This window comes from Gasterosteus aculeatus, chromosome 10 (genome assembly GCF_964276395.1).
Source record: "Gasterosteus aculeatus chromosome 10, fGasAcu3.hap1.1, whole genome shotgun sequence".
Lineage (NCBI taxonomy): Eukaryota > Metazoa > Chordata > Actinopteri > Perciformes > Gasterosteidae > Gasterosteus > Gasterosteus aculeatus.
In genome coordinates this window covers 13,004,812-13,028,978 of record NC_135697.1, presented here as the reverse complement: position 1 = coordinate 13,028,978, position 24,167 = coordinate 13,004,812, and the positions used below count along the sequence as shown (strand labels likewise).

Genomic DNA, 24,167 nt, shown 5'->3' with positions numbered 1-24,167 from the left:
AATCTACAAATTCATATTGTCGCAAGATTGGTTTCCGTCTATCACATCTCTGGATGAGAAGTCGCAGAGATATTATTCAGTCTGGTTTTCTCCACTTTGACAGGACCTTAACCTAGTTCTTGTTTCAGGCTTAGCTCTTAGCTCCAATTTGTATCGAGACATTTATCTATATTTCATAAATTCTTCTCAAGCCTTTGAGCATATAGGTCCTACTCAAAGGTACTGGCAGCTGTGCTGCAGCTGTAACTCAAACAATTTTAGAAGATGTGCAGCAATTGAACTTTAAAGTTTCCTTAGTATCAACATCATATGTAATCTTTGGCATAGGCAAACTGCTTTCCTGTTGCATGTGGAAGGCATACCTTTAAACCTTGCTGCAATTACAACTCATTGCATCAGGCAGACAACAAAGACAGGATAACTAAGGGCCATCTAGGTTTCATACAGGGGTCATTAAAAAGTTATTCTTTTTCTCTGAGCGAAAAAAAAAAACATGAAAGAGAAAAAGCTGCGAGTACAGTACCCCAAGAGCCCAGAGGCTAACGGAGAGATGGACCCTGCTGTGCACGGTTACAAATCTGGCGGGGAAAACAGTCGCCGACAAGAAACATGGAAAAAGGACTGGAAAACAATTTGTTCAAGACAGCATGTTAGAAGGGGTGGAAATAGGAAAGATGTTATGCATAGGGAACAAGAGAGACGACATTTTACAGCTGGTTTTTGACTTGGACATAAAAGTCAAGTAGAAACACACGGAGACCGGGGAATGAAATACAAAGAAGCCTTTGGGTCCTCTGAGGGTGAGATGACCTTTCAGTTAGAAGCCGGGATGAAAGGAAGGAAAATAAAAGCGGGTTATAGTGTAGGAAGACGTGAAACAGACAGTGTCAGTGAGATATGCCATACCTCGGAAAGACACCTCTGCACCAAACCCAGATTGTCTATTTATTGCAAACGCAGGTTGGTGAACATCGACGCAGCTGGTACCGAATACTGGCGAGAAACTACTCGCTTCAAGTACTTCAAGTTGCACTCTTTGCAATTTTTTCAGAAATTACTAGCACTATTATTTAATACGTTCACCCGGTTAACAAAGTGAAATACACCCACAGAATGGCTTTTTCCCCACAAGCTGATCGAGGCCTCCCTGTGCTGACTTTGTATCTAAAATGGGCCTCTTTCCATTTACCGGACACCTGAAATTCCATGTATGCAGAGATAAACACGTAGTCACTCAGCGAGGCTTAGTTTGATGAAAGCAGTGCTGTGGCTCAGTAACATCTGGCCTGCACACTGGAATCTTGGGACTACGTTGGTCTTTTACCAAAGAAAGAGAATCCACTGCAGTTCGACACTGTGCATGTATGAGCATGTTGGGAATGAGGGCAAAAGAGAAAGGAGGACAGAAATTAGTGTGGGCTGCATTCACGGCGGTTACACATCTGCAATGAAGAATGGCGGAGTCATTACCAGGCGCAGAACACTGGACTCTAGTCTAAACCCCATAATGCACAACTGATAGCAGAAGGGGAGAGAGAGAATGAGCAGTGAGCGAGAAGGAGCAGGGGAGCGATGGAACGCCTGAGTTACTGTAACCGTGTCTGGCTGGAACCACCTATGGGATTGATTACCGTGTCCCAAGTCTGCCAGGGCCCCAAGTTAACACCAGCTCCCCACAAGACAAACAACGGGCCTTAATGAATAGATAATTGGATATAGATCCCATTAATATGAATAATGAGAGAAGCAGATGTGAAAACAAAAAATAAATTGCCTTTAAGTTACGCTGGACAAACTTCATGTATCAACGCGGCATTGAAGCACCGTGGAAACGTGTTGAATAATGCCGCCCACGCGTGGCGTAAGGCTCAATTCTTCATGCATTCGACACTGCCGGTTGACACTGAAGTATTGCAACATGGGGACTTAACTGAAATGAAGTTACATACAACTCTGTAGTGCTAAAGACGGCAGCAGAGTGGAAAACACTGATTTCTACTGGAGAGTTTCAATGAAGAACAAATAAGCCATTTGGTAGAAGTACCACGAAAACAGCATCAGCAGGACAACGCAAACTATTTCAAGAACGAAACAGTTTGAGGCCAAGTCCTCGCTTGTCTCTTCGTCTGTGCCCGATGGGAGCCGTGTTTGACAGAAGATTCATGAACATCTTCCTTTCATTTGGTACTTGATCTAGTTGCGTGTCATTAATTTTGCAATAACTGAAGTACAAGTCTTTTATTATTGATTTACCTGGTTAAAGACGTTTTCCAACAGGTCATTCTCTGCAGCACGGCGGCTCTTGGTAGCATCTGGTGGGCACTGCAAATATACAATAAACAAACTTTAAGACAAAAGTAAAAGAATAGTGACTTCCTACCTAAAGGCTATGATGCTATTCTGGGCCAGATGGTCTGTATGTGTGTGTACAGGTGAGAGCCCATGTGCACACATGCACAACCAATCAATCCTAAACGCTGCTCGCATGGAGCCCTGAAGCACAGACGTTGAGCAAAGCAGAAGCGCTTCCCGTCTTCAAACCCTCCAATCACCGATTCTACAGCATTCAGTCGGTCCTCCGGAGGACTCTACAGCCTCTTCAGAGGGAACCTGCCGCACTTGTATCCCTTTCAAAAATGTATTTCGGTAATGAAAATCACAGACATGCACTGACACGTAAGGACAGACACCCTGGAGAAGTTAGAAAAAAACTTGGCTGAGCAAGAAAAATACGTAGAGCTTAAAAATAAACACATTAAAAAACTGTCTCCCCACACCTGAAGAGTCACTCGCTCTTAGTAAAAGTTGAGGTGACAAAAATGTGAAACAATGGAATTACTCAAGTCAATTTGTTTTAAAAAGCTTCTGTAGAATACTGAGTTTACTATTACTTTTCATATCTGTGGTATGTATGCAGGGCGAGGACAGTAAGTGCTCCTCCTGCGTATAAAACCTTGAAGTATTTTTTTTTTCCCCCTATGAGTGGAAGATGTTTCGGTACCATGAAACATCAGATGGAAACTGCTCTTCTATAAATAAAATAAAAAGCGACATCCGGCAACGTTTCCCATTTTTTTGTGTATCATTTTGGATTATATCCAACTCGAGATAATTCACAGTAGAGCAGGCGTGAAAAGTGCTCGACACAAATTCATTTTCTTATTGTTAATCCTTGTTCATCAGTAAAATGACGGTTGCCACGCTCACCCGTGCTCCAGGTATCTCACAGCAAGCTTCCTGAACGGCGAGGGAGGGGTCACAATATAGCATCACCTGCTGAATGTCCATCTGCGAAGGACAGGGAGAGAAAGAGATTGAAATAATTAAGAAGCAGGAAATCCTTTTGCTCCATTTCCATTGGTTCATAATAAAAATAAAGCTTAAATAAGGTCGTAAGTAAGGCCGAGAGCCAATTCAATTATTATGTATATAAAGTATTACGAAAGCTTGAAGGTTTACATGCGCGTGCGGTGTGTTTGAACATTTCTTAACCGGGCTAACAAAACAGCCAACCCACCTTCAAGCTAGGCTGGTTAATTGATCGTCAAACTAAATGCATGGAATACTGGATCCATTCAGCTCTAATAGTCCCGGCTCTATTCAGGCACATTCTCCCGGGTAGTCCAAACGCTTTTTTGATCAGTATTAAACGGCACTTAAGGGGTCTTCTAAATCAGGAATCAGGAAACATTTATTGCCATAATATGTTAGACATACAAGGAATTTGACTTGGCAAAATGAATACCTACACACACAAATGTGACAATACACATAACGTGCATGAAGAGAATGATTGAATTCAGAAATATGTGCTTTGTGCTGGAAGCGGGGATTTCCGGGAAATGCCTGGTTTGTAATAAAAACAAATATCAATACAAAGGTTTATTGATGTATATCATGCAGCACATCACCAACAACTCCCAATGGAACATGTTACAATAAGGGATTGTGTTTCATTCGCACTTTTGAAGCCGGCAAGTAATAGTTTGTTCTTCACACAGAGAAGGACTAAAGTTCACCGCACTTTCATACAGTAAGTCGAGATGACATTTACTCTCCATAGCGTAACTCATAAGCTCTAGCCAAGATATGTCACACCCTGGATATTTAAATCAACAGCACACAGGTTCTCCTCCCATTGCAGTATTTTAGATTCATACCTGCGCGGGCCCAGCGTCTGAAGCCCGGATGCCCAGCAAAGTGTGTCCGTCGATGGGCAAAATTCCACGGGGCCTCAGCGGTTTGGTCTCGATGGAGTTGCAATCCACATGGAGGGAGGCGGCTTCGCGTTGCACGCTGAGGGCCACCTTGTGCCAGCGCAAGTCCATCAGGGCCTCCACCCCCTCACCGGTGAAAATGCAGTTCACCGGGTCCTCGGCGGGCTCCGCGGCCCTCGCACGGAGCGACAGGGTGCCATCGGGGCCGTTGAAGTCTACGGAGAGCTGCGGGTTTCCGAAACACAATCGGTAATCAATGCACAAGAAAAATCAACTATCTAAAAGATGTCCGACCGCTACTGGTTTCCACAAAGAGCAATATGTACATGCTGATACCACCCAACAAAGCTGTAGAACACCGCCGTGGAGATGAAGTAAAGGGAAAGACATATTAATCACACACGCAGGCAGTACAGACGATCAATCACACCTAATGAGGCGACTTGGCCTTCATCCATCATACACATTGAGTATTTAAATCTGGCCTCAGACTCTTGGTGATTATGGGGACTCTGAGGGACTCCAGTGCTTCATCATGGAACACACATGAATAACAATGAAGGTGAATGAGATAGGAGAGCAGAAGATGATGATGATGATGATGATGGAGGCAAGAGCAACGGAGAGATGGGGGAGAAAGAGCGGGAGGGGATCAGATAAAAAGAAAAAAAAATAGAGGGGACAAAAGACGGGCGGAGTGAAAGGAGGAGCGAATTGAAAAGGTGTCAAGAGAGAAGAGAAATCGAAGGGGAAAGTGGATGACTATGCAAAAGAGAGATCAGAGACAGAAGGAACGAGTAGACAAAAAGGTGTGAGGAATAAAAGCCAAGAAATCAACGACCGGAAGGGAAAGAAAGGGGGATGGTGGCAATAGGGGCGGGGCAAAAGGATGCAGGAATACATAAGCGTGGCAGAAAATAAAAGCGGGTTGCACCTGGGGGTATCCCTGCTGATCAGATATCTGGAAGAGGTAGATGGTGTCTCTCAGTGCAGCCTTCTTTAACACCACAGTGAAGACCAGGGTGAACTCCTCAGGAAGGCCTTGAGGAAACACCTGCCTAGGAGACAGAAGATCAGAAGGACGCGTCACTCCTCCATACGGAGATGCTGAAAGTGTCTGGGAAACTCCTGAAAAGGTCAGGTGGGTTAATTTAGCTGTATAACAAACCGGTCGTTTTAACACGGTGAGCACTAAGAGCAAATGACACCAGTCCAGACCTTCTTAATCTACCCTTCATTTAAATGTATCCTGATTATAATCTAGTACAGGAGGACCAGTGGGGGGCTGCCTTTTTCTTGCTTCTGACATAAGCATCTTTAAAAAAAAAAAATGTTTTTAGTGCACATGTCAGTTTCCAGGCACTTTGTATATCATCTGACCTGTGAAAAGCCGTGAAACTAATTTCACTCAGGAGTAAGTAAATAAGTATCCATCACATGCACACGTTGGCAGCAGCAAAGGAACTAATATCACATTCAATTAAGATTTTGACAAATAAGAACAAGTTTCGAAGTCAAATGTCTTTGTCCTCCTTGGTTTCCTTATTCTTCTTTAAACTCGACTTAATGTCCCCCTGAATGCAGCCAGCATTACAATTCAAAGCTGTGCGTACTGGAACCTCCAGAGTTTTCATTTTCATTCATTTTCATAGCAGATGCAGTCGCTACCTCAGTCTAGGTCAAGGGCATCGACACACACAAGTACAGACACACAAATACGCATTGCAAGGATATGTGTAGATGTCTTGAGAGCTGAAGGGTTCATAAACAAGTCCTGTGAGATGCATGCTCACTGGGATGGTGAACAGTTGGAAATATACCCTATCTCTCTCCATGCACACAACACACACACACACACACACACAATTGTTGATGCTGGCAGCTGGTTTCCCTCTCCTAGAAGTGGGGTGACAGTGATGTATGGCTAAGGGGTGATCCAAGGGAAAACAGCCAACTATAGGACATCAAAACCAAAGAGGATGAGTAGGAAAAAAGGTGATGGAGAAAACACATTCAACTTGGAAACCTGCAGAGAGAGAGAGAGGGAGAGAAAGAGGATGCACAAAAAGAGGCATAGAGGGAGTGTAAGTCTGAATATAAGAAAATGCATTTGATAGTAAAGTGGAAAGTTTACAGATTGATGTCTTTTTTGGGGGGTTAACAAAAAGTCAAAGAAAGAGGAAAAGATGTAGAAAGTAGAGGTTGTTTTGCTGTGGAATAGTGACATGAGCTGCAGGGCTGCAAACCACACACACACACACACACACACACACACACACACACACACACACACACACACACACACACACACACACACACACACACACACACACACACACACACACACACACACACACAAATGTGGAAAAGGGAAGATAAATCACCCACATGGGCCAGACAGATTCACAACTGAAAGAAAGTTACTTCTTCTTCTCTTGTTTTTAGTTTTTTTGAAGAGCAACATAGAGGAAAGTCAGTGCAAGAAGCCAACGCAGGGGAAGATGGGGGGAGGGAGTCTATGTTGATAAAGCAGAAATACGGTTGGGACTATCACCTGGAGAGGTGTGTGTGCACCCGTACAGGGCTGTAAGAGAGCTGAAATCAATTGTTTTAAGTGGAAAGGGTTTCTATCCCTGAATGTATAATAAACACCTGACGGCTTGGTGCAGACACTGTAAAACAAGCTCTAGTGGGCCATTGCTGTTTTATGTTGCATTCTTTTCCCTATTGTAATCTTCCATTTGTTTTTTTCTGAATAATGTATACAATTTCAATGAAAATAAACCGTATACAGCAGCACATACTTCACAGCTATTGTATGAAAATATAAATACTTTAGTATATGGGAATTTCTGTTCATGGTGCAGTGCCATGGTTTATATCTCAATAACCATCGATGGTATAAACCTAAAGGCAAGCAGAATTTGATTCACTTATACTGGATAAGGTGACTAGGGGACGAAACCCCAACAAGGCCATTTGTCTACAGCTATGCTTGCAAACATCAGTTTGGCAGTTTAAATTAGACGGAAAAACAACATACAAAAATGTCAGGGAATTATTTAAGCCATTTGTGTTAATCAAACCAGGCATTGATGGACGTCAGTTAATTTGAGAGTTGTCAGATATTTTACTACAGCTGGTAGTGCTATAGGAAAAGCAATTTGAATTTATCCTCTGCAAACCCTGAAAGGGAATAAAAACATGTTTATGCAATTCAACAAATCACAATTCATCCGTTGAGATATGTCAGTTTGGACCAAAGTGGTTTGTACAAATAACCCTCGGTGCCGACCAATGAGACAGTCATGGCAGTGCCTCGATCAAATGGCTCGACATTGGGTTGCCGTCCTCCCATCTGAAATAATTTTACAGTTATCAAGCAATTCCTGCAGCAAAATGCTTTATATGCTAAACAAATTGGACCACTTTTGCGATGTGATAAAACGTGTTATATTCATCAAATGCATTTAAATGTTGTCATAAATATGGTGGCCTTGTAACATAATATCACATAATTGCTTCCCATCTCTGCTACCCGCTGTATGAAAAAGAAACAGGCCCAAAGCAATCAAATCGTATCTTAAAAAAAAAATAAAAATACGCGTGACCGGCTGTGACTGGTGCCCATTTCACTGTCTGCAGACAACTGACAGAGGATTAGCTGCATGGATTAGCATCTTAAACAAAGCCAAACGCCGCTTTTTAATTGCTATACACACGTCCTGCACCTCATTCCAACCGAACCGGCAACACATCTGAAAGCTGCTTGAGTGACAGTGAGTCCGTTATGGATAGCAGCCTTACAGCTTCAGAAAGATATACAACATATATCCTGTGTGTGTGTGTGTGTACAAAGACAGACACAAGCAGACGGCGACAAGAACACGCTAACATGACAAGCCCACACACCCACATCCACACCCACACACACACACACACACACACACCTGCAGGATGTTACTGAGAGAAAAAGGCATGGAACACGCCTGAGAGTTTGTTCTGTTGCATTCACTTATTGCCTGGGTTCAAACCTAAAACCATGTTGCTTCCCCACTACAACGGTTCCGTTCTCTGCCTACACTCTTTTCTAAATATGTGGAGCCAAAAACAAAACAAAAAATGAGAACATAACTGATGCAAGAAGATGCTACTTTTCCATGAGGCGAAACGGAAAAAGAATAAGCGTTTGCAAAAAAATATATATATATATATATACACAGAAAAAGCACTATGAAAAGCAGCTGGAAGGCTTACGTGCCAACATTGATTACTCCTCGGGTTCAAATCAAATCACCCGGGTAACATTCATCAACGACAAATGTGACAGCCGAGTTCTCAATGTCATCCAGATTTCAATAACTGCTGAGTCCTCACAAAACCCAAACCAGATAGAGGGACGGCCTCTCACTGTCTGGTTGGAGGCAGAACAAACAACTTCTTCTATTATCTTTCAGGTCTTCCCCATTTTTTTATTTTTTTTAATCTCCAAGCCACGACAAAACCACATACGTGAGACTTTTAGAGTATTTTGTAGACAAATTCATCATGCTTTTCCAACCAGTGGAGCTCACTCTGCTGGACAGGGTGATAAAATATCCAAGTGGCGAGTGCTAAACAACTGCTTGCTCGGCTGCTACGGCGAGCTCGGCTGGATTTTATGGCAGCTGCTCAGAAACGAGCTCGGCGCTGTAATACAATGCTGTTAAATTCATATCCTAGTAACATCTTTACTGGCAACTGCATCATGCCTACCAATTAAAGCATCAGTCAGCCAGATATCTCATGTAAAAACTAGTTACAATAAGTACACGCGGTCACAACCGGAAAACCAACAGGCTGTTAAGCCTTCAGTGAGTTGTGTGGCAAAAGCAAAAGTGACGTTTCTGGAAAAGCAATCAGAGATTGACCGGTGCTGCATAGCTTGCTGTTGGACAGCATTGACATGTTTGAGTGAGCGTTCAAAGGCTATTTAGCCGCAAGAGTATTCAGTCCCTGTGCTTATTTCTTTGTTCAGACATGGCACGAGGAGAGTGAGAGCGTGTAGGACCAAGCCCCATAGACATCTGGGAAAAAACTGCGACCGTGGGTTTGTTTCAACGTACTCAGTGGGGCGCAGGAGTGCGGCTTTGCCCAGGCGGAGGATGACCGGTCCTCGAGGGTTGCGGATCTTCTTGACATCTTTACTCTTGAGCAGGGAGAATCGCCTCACCAGATTAAAGCCTGACAACAGAACGGCATTCGTCAGCACCCACTTGAATAGAACAACAACAATAGATCTGCGTGACAGAAGAGGTCGGCGTCGCGTGTTTCAGCTCGTCTTTTCACCTGTGATGTTGTCCCTGGCCCCCTGAGGAAACCTCCACTCATCCACTTGCAAGGCTGGGCATTGATCACCTGTAGAGACAAAAGATGAGTCAAAAATCTGTTGCGTGCGACTTCAAGAAAAGCACGTCGATCTTTGGAGAAGTAACTAAGTGTTTTAACAGTGCACTGCTGGGTGAAATGGACTGTTTTGTTGTCTGAGGGAAGAAGCGGCAGCAACAAACATACATCCGAAACAGTAATATTGATCTTGAAGAACAAGAGACGTTGAGTCGGGGTCAGGTTGAAAGAGTCAATAGAGTTGGGGAACAAAGAGTGCGAGGAAATGAGGGAGCAGCCGTGGGGGGAGAGAGAGAGGCAGACAGCCCCAATCCGACAGCTCGTCTGTCGAAGTGGCCTCCGTCTGATGGACGTGTTCTCACCCTGTCAATGGAGGTTACAGAGAAAAGTGTTGCCTGTTCATAGCAGCCTGCCTCGCATTAGAGGGAAGATGTGCAGTGTGTGGAAAGACTGTACTTTTACAGGTAGACAAGGACCCTGTGAATCGCTGTGATCCACAGCTAATTGATCTCTTTGGGGCCAAGCCCCCCCCCCACACCGCCCCGAGCAAGGCGTTCTACAGGCCACAGCTTTTTAACATGACTGCAGAGAACGTGGAAGCAGGCGGTACCTTGTCTGGAAATAATGTTCTTTAAGCTGTTAAAGTTCTAAAATGTGGCTTCTGCCAAAGCTGACATGCAGACATTTAAAATTACCACCGTACACTGCTTCATCTTTTCGAAATATAATATCAAAGTACTCGGTTAACCGGATCGTATTTTTGCTTTAACGCAAGCTGCAAACGCAGATCAGATCTATAGGCATTCTTGGCGCATGCATCCTTGCCACTGGGGGGGAAGCAATGAACATCACTGCCATTATTAATGGTCTCTAGATGTATCCGAAGTATCAGATCTTTTGTTTGTTTCATTTTTTTTAAGACTACTGGTTTGAGACCGTGTCGATGAAACCATGAGGGCACTCATGGTACGTTGCCTTGCGTCATGCAACAGCAGCACTCAGTTTGCCTCCAAACACAATCCAACTTTATCCAGACTAGAATTCCCATCATCATAAAAGGGAAAGAGCTCAATATAATTACCTAAATCATAACACAACTGAGTTTAATTAAGAGTTGGAAAATTAATTTCACGCAGGCCGGCTCGAGAAAGAATTGAATCACTTGCAGCGCTTCATCACTTCCGATCAAGTTCATCAGTCGACGCCCTGCAGCTTCTGCTCGTCTCGGTCTCAAAACAAAAAGTGTGAAATGTGCTCGCGCTCTTTCAGCACATTTCAGTGTGACACTGTGTGACATTGTTGCCTCCTGCAAAGGGCAAATCACGCTGAGACGTTGTACAGCGGTGTTGTAGGTTGAGAAACCCAAAAATTGAATGTGACATCTGAACAAAATAAGAGATACAGTGGAGAGTACAGGCATTCCTCTGAGACCCTCTGATACTCACACACACACACACACACACACACACACACACACACACACACACACACACACACACACACACCTACCTAGCTTTATAAGTTCACAGCCTCACAAACGACATCTTCCATCAAAATACAGACATACACAATCACACACACATTAAGAGTTTAACTTCATATCTCCCATCAGTTTTTTGTTTTCAATCAAGAGATGGTAGGATTATCCTTCAGTCGCTACCCAATCTTTTTTTTTCCCTTTCACACCCAATTTCAAATCGGACAAAATCAAGATGTCAGCAGTAATCCCGGCTCGAGGCGAAGGGCGAGTCACAACAAAAAAGGCATGCAACACATACAGGCGGAGGTGTCGACAGGTGGAAGAACAGACCGCAGAAATAAGGACGGTGAAAATGTCGTCAGCTTTTCCTTCTCCCTAACCACTGAGATGAGGCAATCTCTGCCCCACGAGGGCGGATGCGCCCATTTTATGCCCGTCTTGCACTTTGGACCAATCCAAAAGAAGAAAATTAGTATAAAATATACCACTGCCGAGCTTTGATGCATACAGGACAACAAGTGCAATTTATTGAAGGCCAGATTCAGGTGCCATAAATATGACAAATGTGTTGTTACGAGTAGCGCATTGTGTGCAGCAAGTGTTTGGTTATCGGTGCAGAGGAGAAATTTGTCTCGTCTTATTAAGAAGTAGCAACGCATCAAGCTGCAAACCTGACATTGATACAACAGCAGCTCATGGAGCTGATACGACTAATGTGTTGCTGGTCTAATCTGGTTTTTCCTCTTTTGGTCCAACTAGTTGCTATCAGTGTCATTTGGTGCTGAAGTCTACAATGGGTTTGTTGATTTCTTTTTTCTGTAAATGCTGGCAGGAAGTGTGATTGAAACGAAATAGAGGAAATAGCGGTCAGACAACCCCTAAATAATGAGCTTGAAGACATTCAAACGAAGCTTAAAGCTGCGAGAAACTGCAGTTGGGTAATAAGTATCTCCAGGTTCGTCACCAAGAGTGACACTGTTCACATTGAAACTTCTTCCAGTGAAGAATTATATAATGTACTGCAAGTTTGATGTTCATTTAAGGATGAAGTATAACTGAAGATGACAAAACCAGATGATGCCTTTGCATCATTCAACTACTACTCAAGTACCTGTTACCACTTTTAACACTTTGAATCATGTACTGGATTTACCTGTAGGTGACTTTGGCTCACTTACATGGGATAAACAAGCTATTTCTACATATCTCAGCGGATGGATGATATTTTTAGTGGACTATTACCGACTCGGGCAATTGGCAGTTTGGCAGAGTACGCGCCGCAGAACTTGAACCCCATTTCCTCTCAAGCTGTGATCAAATGAAAGTGTTTGCCTGTTGACACGCTAATTAGGACATAGTACGAGTGCCACTCCAGGATTCTGCAGATTCTGCATGTAGCCTTAAAGAGATCGGAGGCTCTTGGCCGGCTTCACCTCCTCTTTGATGGGGTTGGATTTGATTCTTGCCAAGCAGGTAATGATGCTACACTGGCACTCGTGCAGTACACTGCTGAGAGAGTTCCCCCAGGTTTCCACCCTGCCAAAGAAACAAATTGAGGACATTCTGGCTCTTTTATGGAAGTAAAACCCTGCGTTTTAAATGTCAGAACTTACACTTAAGTTGGAGAGCGTACAAGAGAAAGGTGGCAGATTAGAGTATGGTGAATGCATCAATATAAAGATTACTTCTCCACGAGCAAACATTTTCCTACTCTGGCTTTCATTAATGACAAAGAGCAACTGAGCTCTAGCTCCCCCACTGCAATTTCCCAGCTCAAATAAGTGATGTGTGACCTTTCTTGCGTCTTGCAAGATTTTTTTATGGCCTTATCTAACAGTGCCTTGTTGTGGCCAGGGTCTCCTGGAACCAACTGCCCCTGAGCTTTAATAGTGTTTCTGCAGCAGCAAGCACTTGGCAGAGCACTTTCATTAGGGAGAAGAGGTCACAAGTGTGCTCACAGAGGGTTTGATGTGTGGTTTGCAATACGAGAGGGTATGGTAGCTATTGAATGTGCTTTACAATGTGGCATTCCAAGATAATTGGATTGGGCTGTTGATCAGCCAAAAAAAGTCAGACATCCAACAATCAACTATAAACACAAGCATCAGATGGGAGGAGAAAGGCATGAAGGGTGGTGTACTGTAGTTGATTTAACATACATTCAATGTAGCCAATGCTAGCTTAAAGTTTGGGTTAAACGACAAACTGACTGGATTTTAAGATTGTGTTACTCACTTGTCTTGGCCAAATGAGACAGAAATGAGAACATTCCCATTTTTTCCAGAGATAAAACTACAGCACAGGGGATTGGAGAGACTTAACACACTGCACTGTGGAGGGATGAGCTCACTCATTTTCCCCTTTGAAGGCCTCTGGACCACATTCCCTACACTCATGAGCTCACGCAGACAGGACTCGCATTATACAAAGATAAGAGTAAATGCTGTACACTACTAAAGTTAGATTGTTTTGTTTCTCTGGAAGCCTGTGTGCTTCTTTCTGCAGATTTTGAAAGTACACATTGGGTAAGTGAGGCTGGATGAGACCGAGAAAGGGACAATATTTAGGAAAAAGGTAGCTTCCATTGTAACGTAAAAATGTTAAACATTCATTTAAAACAATATCTTTACTGGAATGCTCTTTCTCCTGCAGAATGTAAAGACATAAATAGTGCTAAGTGTTTGACTCAAGTTCTTTAGGGAACTTCTGAGACAGCCTGTGATCGCCTTGGGCCAGAACAATCTTAAAAGCGTTCACATTCCTCAAGTCAACCGGCTCTTCTGACCCCTCCACTCATATCCGACAGCCTCTCTTCCCTATTTCATTGGTTTACATTATAGAAAGACCCTCTCTAGTGTTCTGACCCGACGTGCCGTTTCACCTGGAATTCCATTAACAAAGTTAGAATTTCCGAATGAAATGCATTTCCTAACTGAAACCTACAGCTGGGGATGTGAGGATGTAGGATTACAGTGACCATGTTGTATATGCCAATGGCACCAGGGTGTTAAATAAAGATATCATTTTTACAATGATGAAGAGGGTAAAGAGGACTTTTAATGTTTTTTTTCAACATCGGCATGGTCACATAGGGGTGACTTGCCCACAACAACAAAAAGCAGTACCTGTCAAAGCCTGTGACCCGCCATTGACCTCTTAGAGAAGTTAGTATGCCTGGGGAGGGCGGGTGGGTGCATATTTAAGAAGCAGCTCCGCTTGGGAAAAACACACACTCTGCTAACATCTTGACATCATTGTAGACATTGTTAGAAAAAGAGTTTCTTCTTCTCACTATTATGTGCCACCACAATTGCCATTTAGTTTAAATATATATTATAATCAATTTAAAGCAATGCCGTGTTTAGTAATAGTGGAGACTACAGATTATAACCAGTTCTCAGGGTAGAAGCACATGCAGTAGAGCATTTAGAATATTCACTTAAATAATTGATATCCTCACCCAACCAACAAGGCATAACTTTAAAGAGGCACTTTGATGTATGTCTGCTTCTGCTGCCCGTCTTCTCCAACTCATAAGATAGCAATATTGTGCATATGAGGTTATTACGACAACAATTCATTGGCACCAGAAAACAAACAACTTAGAGGGAGGCGATAGAGGGAATACAAATCGATCCAGAAATCCATTGCTTCGAACTGTTTAGGGTATGTGGTGCAAGCCTTTCTCAAAAGGCAGGGCATCTCAGCAATTTAATTCAGCTATGGGGACTAGTCTTTCTGGCTGATACACTGCAGAACTGCAGTGCAATCACCCAGCTCGATTCCTCAACACTAGTTTTACTGCTTCCCTGCTGTAATGTCAGCAAATTACCCGTAAGTAGAGATTTAAAACAAATCAGAGGGATGTGTGTTTTTGAGCGTCTGTGGCGCTTGCTGTGACAACATGTTGTAGGTGCACTTGAGAAAGCACTTTTCTTCAAACCACTGGGGGGGTGATGACTCAGAGGAGCTGCAAGCTGAAAAGCTAAGGGTCTCCCGAGAGGGACCCCCCCACCCCTTCTCCTCCTTCACATAGCATGCCTCAGAGCTCGACAAGCTATGGAGGATTGCTCGGCTCCCCAAGTGCTTCCTCGGAGCCGGACCCTGACAACACGCTGACAGAGTGGTGAGGGAGTAAATGAATAAAGCGAAACCTGACCTCTGCATCTTTATGTGACACACAGACAATCAAACAGAGGATTCAACATCCTCCTAATTTCACACAGTTGTACATAGAGACGTTCAAAATACTAGAACCTTGATGGACAGATTGATGGCTCACAAAAGAGTGACACAACCGCACACGGTAAACACACACGCCTCCTTGCCATAGCCTGACCACCCTGCCGGCAACAGCCACTGGCTGGAAAACCCACGTAGGCCGGTAATTACAGTCCGTTTTCATTGTAGCCTCGGGCAGATTCACCCACATGCACAACCCCCCGGACGCAACCCCATCAAACTCACAGCATCAGCAAAAGCAGACTGCAGTCAACGAGCTGCAGCCTCGTCTGTGAAGATTTAGTTGGAAATTAGCATTTCATCTGGGTTTTTTTGCCGTGAGTTGGATGAAACTCTGCTACGTGTGTACGGTAAATATGAAGTTAGCGTTAGCCGTTCGTTGGCTTCCCACTAACTTAAGCTTCGATTAAAGATGAAGAGTGAGCTTTGGCGGGAACAAAATCAGCCTGCTAGCATCACTTAAGCGCACTGCGCGAAATGCTACTGTCCATTTGCTTAATCCATGGAAACACCAACGGTTTTACTTCAGTTTTCTTTATTTTTTTAGATTATTTCTTGGAACAAAGCATCGACGAGGTAAACAAAAGAGAGCGGATACCTCTGAAGCTCACTAATTTGCTAATGTGGCGCATTCTAGAGGTACTGTCGGACAGGATTTGTAACTGGCTAGCGTTTTTCCTTCTAGGTAATGTATATGGCATTAAAGTTATCAGACTAATATCGATCTTCTCATGCTACTCGCTGAAAGGAAGTAAATGATTGTTGAGTTGAACTAATTATTTGAAAGCAAGATTTTGCATTTCCTCAAGTTCACTTTTCCCATCATCAGGTAGAACCACCAATGGAGTTTTACATTTTTTAAAGCTTCAGCAGAGGAAACTTACCTTGCTCCGATGTCAGCAGGTCACAGGAGCCCCAGCTGAGCGCCAACAATGTCAGACAGGACCACTGAAGCCACATGGTTTCACTCCAACAAGCAGCTCCCCTCAGCCACCAGCTGATGGATGAATAGACAGAGAAAGTCAAAAAAGGCAAATCTGTCAAAATGCCATGCATCAGAATTAACCAGAATGTCCCTCAAATATGATCATATTATCATGTTATTATCCTCGCCATCTGGCTGGCCTTTGAATAGGCAGCTGCGGCACACAAGCTTGTGAATTTGTCAGTCAAAGTGCACTTAAGTGTACAGACAAACAAACGTGACCATTTCTGGGAAGGAATTCAAAGTAAAAAAGAATGTGTACATTCTGCTGCAAACAAAAACAAAGCAAGATGCATGCATGAAATTAAAACATATTTGCATGCAGTCTGGTTGGTCCCAAGGCAAACACGCAGTGGGGCCAAAACACACAAACACATCTGGAGACTATTCCACTGGAGCCATGGTTGTGGTGCAGCAGATGCTCCCACGTGGCTATACAGCAAGTACACACACACACACATACACAAAATAACATGCACGGCTTCAAATTAGTGCCACATCTAGATCATTATTGAATTCGCTGCACAGTAACACTCCCTTCTTACAAGCCCTTTTTTATAAAACATACAAGAATGCACGCACATTTACACAGCAACTTTGCCCAGTCCACACATCGCAGCTGACCCGCACTTGCCCCACACAGCATGTGTGTAAGCACCAATAACTCTTTAGTGTTTACAGGTACAACGGGGCCCTAAAGGCAGGCGAGCAGACTGTGTGCCTGTACACACACCTGTCCCGTCTGCTAGGAGAAACGACCCCTATGCTCCCCTGGGGGTCCACAATGTGGCGTTCCTACCCGGCAGAGGACACCTTTATACAGCCTGACCTGACTGCCTGCAGCTTGCTGCTTACAGACAATGTGGTGTAGGACAGTGTTTTAAATTATGTAAAATAACAAAGACAGCTTGACATACTCCACACTGTGAATTATACATTCAATGTTGGTCGCTGCAGACTCTCGCTTCCCTTGTTTTCTTTCATTTTCAAAAGGCCAGGTTACTATTTCATGACAGGAGCAAGATCCGAGCCAGACACCGTGTAATCATGTTATTGTGGAATTTATCCTTGTGCACAACTGTTGCCAATCTTTTAATGCGAAAGTGGCTGCAAGCTAAACTGCTAGAATTACACATTTTTTTTAGATCTCTGCTGTTGGACGGGTGGAAAGTTAATGAATCTATTCGACGGCTACGTTTGAGGGCCTAAAGGTGCAGCTATTGTAGGCTTTATATGCAAAAAGTCCACAGAGTACATAATGCATCACAATCCAGGAAAAGTTACAGCTCATTGCAATTATTATCTGGCTATAATCCAAAACAATTTAATAGTCTCTCTAATATGTGATGCTATGGATGTCTATCTTTCTCTGCCCTCCATCAGGAGCTTCACGGGCCACCCAGCTGGCTACAGCAGATACAGGCAATGTGGGGGCAGGCCACTCTGCTCGGGAGGTTGAGCTGTCCAAGAGCCCGGCAAGCGGGCCTGCGAGTCGATCGGGTCGCTGAACACGAAGCCAATGCAGGAAGGAAAACAATCGGACATTGTAAAAGCTAGAACTAAAAAACTGGAGTAAACAAAACACAGATCTCATCATTCCAAGGTTTCATTTTGCAATGCATGTCCCTTGAAGATACAAACATGATCTGTATGGTTTTTGAAAAGAGGTTCAGAACCACTGATATTGTCCAACAAGAAAGGAGGTCAGTTGTGCTCAATGCTTAGCAATTATTTTTGCCCCACAGTTAATCATGATCGCCGTTACTTTGAAATGGAAAAACAGTCCCAACACAAGCCTGTTTAGAAGAACACTCTGACATTGTCATAATCGCTTATTGGCCACCCAGATACGGATGATTAAACAGCAGAGGACCAGTAGCCAACTGTTTAGACTCCTTTCCATCCGTTTTAATGGGAGAACTCTGCATCAATATGTCAGGCATGTAAGATGGGTGGGTTCGCTGCCTTCGCAGCTGTCTCTCTCAGCATTTTGTACCAAGAAGATTGATGGACAGGGTGTCCTTCTCCATTCTTCCCTGCTCTGTCATATTATGTCATCAGGCTCAAACACACACAGTCAGGATTGGTTAGGATGCTGTGAAGTGAAGACAAGGTCCTGCTCTGACCTTTTTTTGGCGACCCTGAATGAATCATCCAGAGAAACGTCCTCTTTTAGCAGAGGATGTGGAGGCAAGTCGACTGGAATGCCACCACAAAACTGAAGCTTCATAAAAACCACGAAGGGCAAACTCAAATACATACATGACATATGAAAGTACAGTACATCATTTGTAACTTGACCCAACCATTGATTCATTACTCAAAAACTTCTGAGCTTAACACTAGCAATGTTTTGCACAGTAAAACAGGCATCAAATTTACCATTTATACCATATTTATGTAAGAAAGCATTAAACTGTGCTGATGAAACAGGTGGATAATGAACTTTAATAATGGCAATATATCAAATAGCTGGTGGAACATTTCTCTCTTGACAAAAGTAGTGGATAAAAAGACTGACACTGCCAACCAAAAAGCCATGCTGCTACTTTGGAGAAAAAAGCAGGTTAATGTTCTTTTGACAGATAAAAGCATCGAGAGCATTTCTGTTGAGTGCTTTTTAATGGGGCAAAAAAGAAGGTCCAAACTACAGCGGCAATCCACAACAGCACGTAAACTCATGGCTGTTGAACTTTTGGATGCACTTCAGCTCAAACATGAGTGTGCATTGCAGGCCTGTTACAACTAGGAGACTTGGCGAGAATGAAAGTAACTAAAGATGCCTTGAGGCGTTGATATAGACTCCAGATATCAACAGACCAGGTTGTTTAAAATGCTTCCAAACTAGCAATACTGCAAGCTGGATGACAAAGAAGACAGTTTTTACTGGCCTTCTGTTCAGGGCCTTTACTTTATTATCTGTGACAGAGAGAGGCTAGTACAACTGAACAAAAATGAGAAGGGGAGAGGGGTGGAGGGAGGGAAGGGGGTGATGCATGCAACCCTCACTAAAGTTCCATTGCCATAGTCCACTTTCAAAAGTTACAATGCAATGTGATGCATACTGTGATGGCATGAACTGATTGGACGAAGAGCGTGCATGGTTGAGTCGGTCTCTAGCAGGCGGGTGACTGACTTGAGGCTGACCATTTCTAGTATCACGTTCAAATCACTGCAAACGTGAACAAGCACAGAGTGATATAATGCGCTGCAGGCTACACAATTGGAAGAACTGAATGGAGTAGATTCTGCCCGGCCTGTTAATCCTGCAGCGAGTCAAGCGAGCAACACTTAATGTGTTGTGAAGTTCAAAGATAACAGTTTGACATGCAACAAAAACATATCTGTTTACCTTTGGTAGCAACCTCTAACACATCTGTTTACCGAAGGTGTGGGAGATTGACACCTCCGACGAGAGGAAGCTACTTTTTTTCTGCTGAAATAAATACTTTCAAGACTGAGCTGTTCCACGTTTTGCAGAGGGGGGGGGGGGGGGGGCTTTCAAGATGGGAGCCCAGTCAGGATGCAAAAGCCAACTCACATGGGACCGCCGAGGGATGAGGAAAACAGATGTGACTGTGGCTTTCAAGACCCCCCTTCTCCCCCATCACCCCTATGTAGAGGTAAATTAGATATTGGAAGCTATGGTCTCAAATCAGTACAGCGCTGTGCTCAGACATTACTTAGCCTCAATAATATGTATGCCACAGATCCAAACAAGGCTCAGTTCAGAGGCTGTTCCATGCCAGGGGGGGTTGGAGGCAAGCCACAAACATTCAGTAACAAGTCAGCCCATAATGTGTTGTTTTAAAAGGTCTGCTCAGGGCATGAAGGGAAAATCAGGGTCACGTGTTGGCAAGCAGTTAAACCATAGTTGTAGTTAGAAAAGAAAAAAAAAAGTTACTCAGCTATTTCTCATCTATCTGTATCTGAGTTACTGAGCTACTCAGATACAGATAGAACTTTCAATGAAACCATGACACTTTTTCTCCAGCATCATAGTCGGGACATTTCTTCAAGTTTGTGTATTTGTCATCGGCTATATAAAGTGCATATGCAGTCTAATACTACTTTGCCTGTTGCCACATGAACTGACTGCAAAAGGTTTTTGCATAAAGTTCCACTAAACAGTTAAAAACGGCCAATCTGATTTCACTGCGACTTTACTACTGATCCAACATCGCTTTAGGACATTTCAAGCATTGCTAACAGCCACGGAAAAAGTAGTTTAAAAAAAAAAAAAAAAACATACCTTTAACAAATGATAAATCCGTAATTTTGCGACCACATTAATCCATGAATAAATGCGCGTGTGCAGCCCGGGAGAAGGATGATGTAATCCGGTGCGTCTTCTCTCTGCTGGATTTCTTTTCTTCAGACTTTTTCCACAGAGAAAGGAAAGCAGAAAGGAGGCAGACAAAAGTTAGGGAAAGATCTTTCGTGTCCAACCCCCTCCTCCCCCCTTCCTCCCTCCCTCTTTGCACAAACCCTTCCCTCACTTCACTCCCCCTTGCTTTCCCCGTGTCCTTCTGGTTTCTCTTCACTTCCTTTCTTGTTTTCCCTCTCAGTCTCCTCTACATGCAGATGTCTCCTGCCCCCTCGCTTCCCTCCCTCCCTCCTCTCTCCTCTTGCGGTTTCTCCCATCCTCGCTGTGGGAGATTCCTCAGTGGAACTGTAGTGACATCACCTTGTCCCTGGTAAAATGAGCCTGGGGCATCTCTCAATTCTCTCTAGCAAGCTCTTATCCTCTCTTTACCCCCCCATGTCTCATTCACCTTTCAAGGTTTGCCTCATGGCTTTGGAGGCTATAAAGGAAAACTTCCATTCGGTTTGGTTAAAGGACTGTGTTGGGACAGGAAATGCGGATAACCGCAGCGATGGCTGGTGCATTATTGAGAAGAATTTATTCCATTAAAATGAATGAACTTGCTTATCATACTTACCTTTGATTGAATGCCAGGTCCACAGCCTCCATGTTTGTTGATCACTGGATTTTATTGCATCCAATCCATAAAGTGGCCTCGGTTGCAGCTCCTGATCATTCAGTAACACTTGTCTTAATAGCCACATAAATTCCCCTGTTATTGTCAGTAAGTAAATAGTTCAGAAGGTGAATACAGATTACATCTGCATTCGATTCATACGTGAATACTCTGCTTCAGCGGAGTAGGTACTGAGGAGTGCTCACATCTTTCAAGATATTCATTTCTGTACTCCGTCCAGAGGTTAAATCCTCAACCAGGCCATTATCTCTCACATTCTCATTAGCTTCAACCTCTAGCGCAGAAAAAAAAAAAAGTTCAATCAGCCAGAAAGAAAGAAGGCTTATGAGCAGCCAGCTGAATTCCAGCAAAGCTCCTCTGCGTATGAGAGGGACAAGACCCCATCAATGACTTTGGCAGCTGCCTAGCAATCCTGTAACATTTGAACTACATATTCCTCTGGATAGGATCCCTTTGAACTAGTATGGGTGAAAAGAGTCATTTGGCCACTTCCCTGTGGGAAATCTGGTGTGTGCAAGGTCATGTATTTTATCAACTTAAAACACAATTTGCTAACTGCTAAATACTTGATGTATGAAACTAAATTAAACTGAATAGCAATTAAATGGTTTTATCTTAATGTCTTTTACTTGGAATTGATAATTTTAGAATTTTCTCCAAAACAATTGCCATCATGAATACAATTTATGGAACATGAACAGTACAATGTCTTGAGGATTATAGCTAAAGACCTAAAGTACCTTTCCACTTGCACTTGTCTCGTAGCACACAGCAGTGAAGTAGATGGATTGGAAAGACACTATACAGAAAGATAAACTCTTGGGTTTGCGCGCACTTGTCGACCAGCAGACTTCCTTGTGAGTATGTTCTTTTCATCTCGTCCACGAGGGCTGGGAAGCGGTCTTCAATTTATTTACCCAAACCTTCAATTTTGATAACGTAGTTTTTTTCCTTTTTCCAAATGCCACAAGACTGTTTGAAAAGACGGGTTTTAAATAACGTGAGCTCCACGCATCATGACAAGACATTTGTAGCGAAGAAGAACGACATAAAAACCCCCCAGAAAAGGTTCTATAAATAATTACCAATCAACCTGTTTAAATAAGTCTTACATTTCTGTATTTAAATGTTTGTAGCCTATATGCTTTATAGAGTTGTAGGAATATGATTTGTTCACTCACAAAAAGTTATTTACTATAAGAATCGACTTGCTAAAAGCTTGGCGCGAGTATGCTCATGATGGAATATGCTAAAATAAATTAGTGTCGCATGTTTCACTATTCATATCCCAAGAAAATTAAAGAGCCATTTTGTGGAAAATATTTTAGATTCTTGCCAGAATACCAATTAAATGAAGCGTTACGGTCCTGTAGCGAGTGAGTCAGCCAAAAAGGAAACGGGAATACTTCAAAAAGGCGATACAGAAAACAGATATAAACTGATGAGGCAATATGTTTGTTTGAATCAGGGTGGTTTCTGAATGCCATTGGTAGAAATAAAAAATGATATAATGATATAATTATGTGTTATCACGCCGGGTTAACACAATCTCCTTCTTTTATAAAGCCGAACAGGAAAAGAAGGGAGGAGAAGCAGCGACTACGGAATACATGGACCACCAAATGCTCCACAGGGAGCTGGAAAACCAGCGGGAAAGAAGAACACGAGACCGGCTCAACAATTGAATCTGATTTGGCACATTGTTGAAAAAAAAAAAAGATTGAAGCGGGTCTTTGTTTTTGTAAGATGTGGTATTTTATGGTAGTTGTTTAACACAATATAGAAACTAGAGAAATTATGTCTAAAACACAAATCACACAACGTAAGAACACAGAAAAACACGATCTTTCCTACTCTTTAGCAGCTGTCTATAAGTGGGTTATGATTGTAATGGGATTCCTTAAAGGCCTTTATCACCAAACAGGATCCAGCTAGGTGGAGGACAAAGGTAACATCCAATGGGGGACTTTTTTAGAATGTCTCATGTACTACGGCTGGGATTTTCTTGAAATATGTTTGAAGCCAGTCCCGATGCGCTGCATATTGATTTGAATGGTATTGGATTTTGGTGGTTCAATTCTAAAGTTGCAGCCCTCTATGGCTCCCACAACTTTGCTGTATGCATCATTTTGTCTTTATAAGCCCGGATCTACTTTATCAAAGCTAGTGAGGTTTGGGGAAAGGTCGACCACAAGGTAAATCTTTGTTTTTCATTTGCGGGAAGATATTTGGCGGTATGGCTCTGCAATAGGACCTCACTGCCTTTTAAATGTGTAGATGTGGAAATATAAGACAGGTTCATTAGCTGCAATGAACTCCAAGGGGAGACGAGCAGAACAGGCATCAGTGGCAACACAAATTAGGTTGATCAGTAGTACAAAACATGAACTGGGGTGGAGGTGGGCTACAAGCAGCAGAAGCAGCAATACATTTCCAGGGGAGCACGACTTTCTTCTTCAGTTTCTGCGACTATTCTATGATGCTCAGTGTGAATTTGAGGGAAACTAGTAAATAAGATTAAACCTAGTGTTCCTCTGATGTTCCTTAATAGCACACTGTCAGAAAACAACATCAGACACACGATACCAGGCATCTCGACGGAAAAAAAAGACAAAGACGGCCCTTTACTGTGAAAGAAAACAAGGATCTAGGGGTAGAGCGGGTGCTCCGGGAAGCGCAAGCTTGGCGGTTCGAGCCCCCAGCTGCTCCATGTGCCATGTCGGAAGTGTCCCTGAGCAAGACACCTAACCCCTAATTGCTCCCCGGGCAAAAATGTAAAACACCATGGTTTAAAAATTAAATAAGAAAAAATGCAATGTAAGTTGCTTTGGATAAAAGCGTCAGCTAAATGACCT

The 24,167-nt window shown here is 43.1% G+C and overlaps 1 protein-coding gene across 4 annotated transcripts in view; it reads right to left on the bottom strand.

Annotated features, from left to right (window-relative positions):
- Nucleotides 1–20,787, bottom strand: part of col16a1 (collagen, type XVI, alpha 1) — a 46,177-nt gene extending 25,390 nt beyond the window's left edge. For all 4 annotated transcript variants that reach the window (XM_078081144.1, XM_078081146.1, XM_078081145.1 and 1 more), the window contains exons 1-8: nt 20,562–20,787; nt 16,209–16,321; nt 9,546–9,614; nt 9,323–9,440; nt 5,152–5,275; nt 4,161–4,442; nt 3,208–3,288; nt 2,254–2,322 (exon numbers count right to left, since the gene is read on the bottom strand). In XM_078081144.1, the coding sequence (XP_077937270.1) occupies nt 2,254–2,322; nt 3,208–3,288; nt 4,161–4,442; nt 5,152–5,275; nt 9,323–9,440; nt 9,546–9,614; nt 16,209–16,284 (819 nt within the window). In that variant the 5' untranslated portion in view covers nt 16,285–16,321; nt 20,562–20,787. The remainder of the gene's footprint in view (nt 1–2,253; nt 2,323–3,207; nt 3,289–4,160; nt 4,443–5,151; nt 5,276–9,322; nt 9,441–9,545; nt 9,615–16,208; nt 16,322–20,561) is intronic.
- Between the last annotated feature and the right edge of the window lie 3,380 nt (nt 20,788–24,167).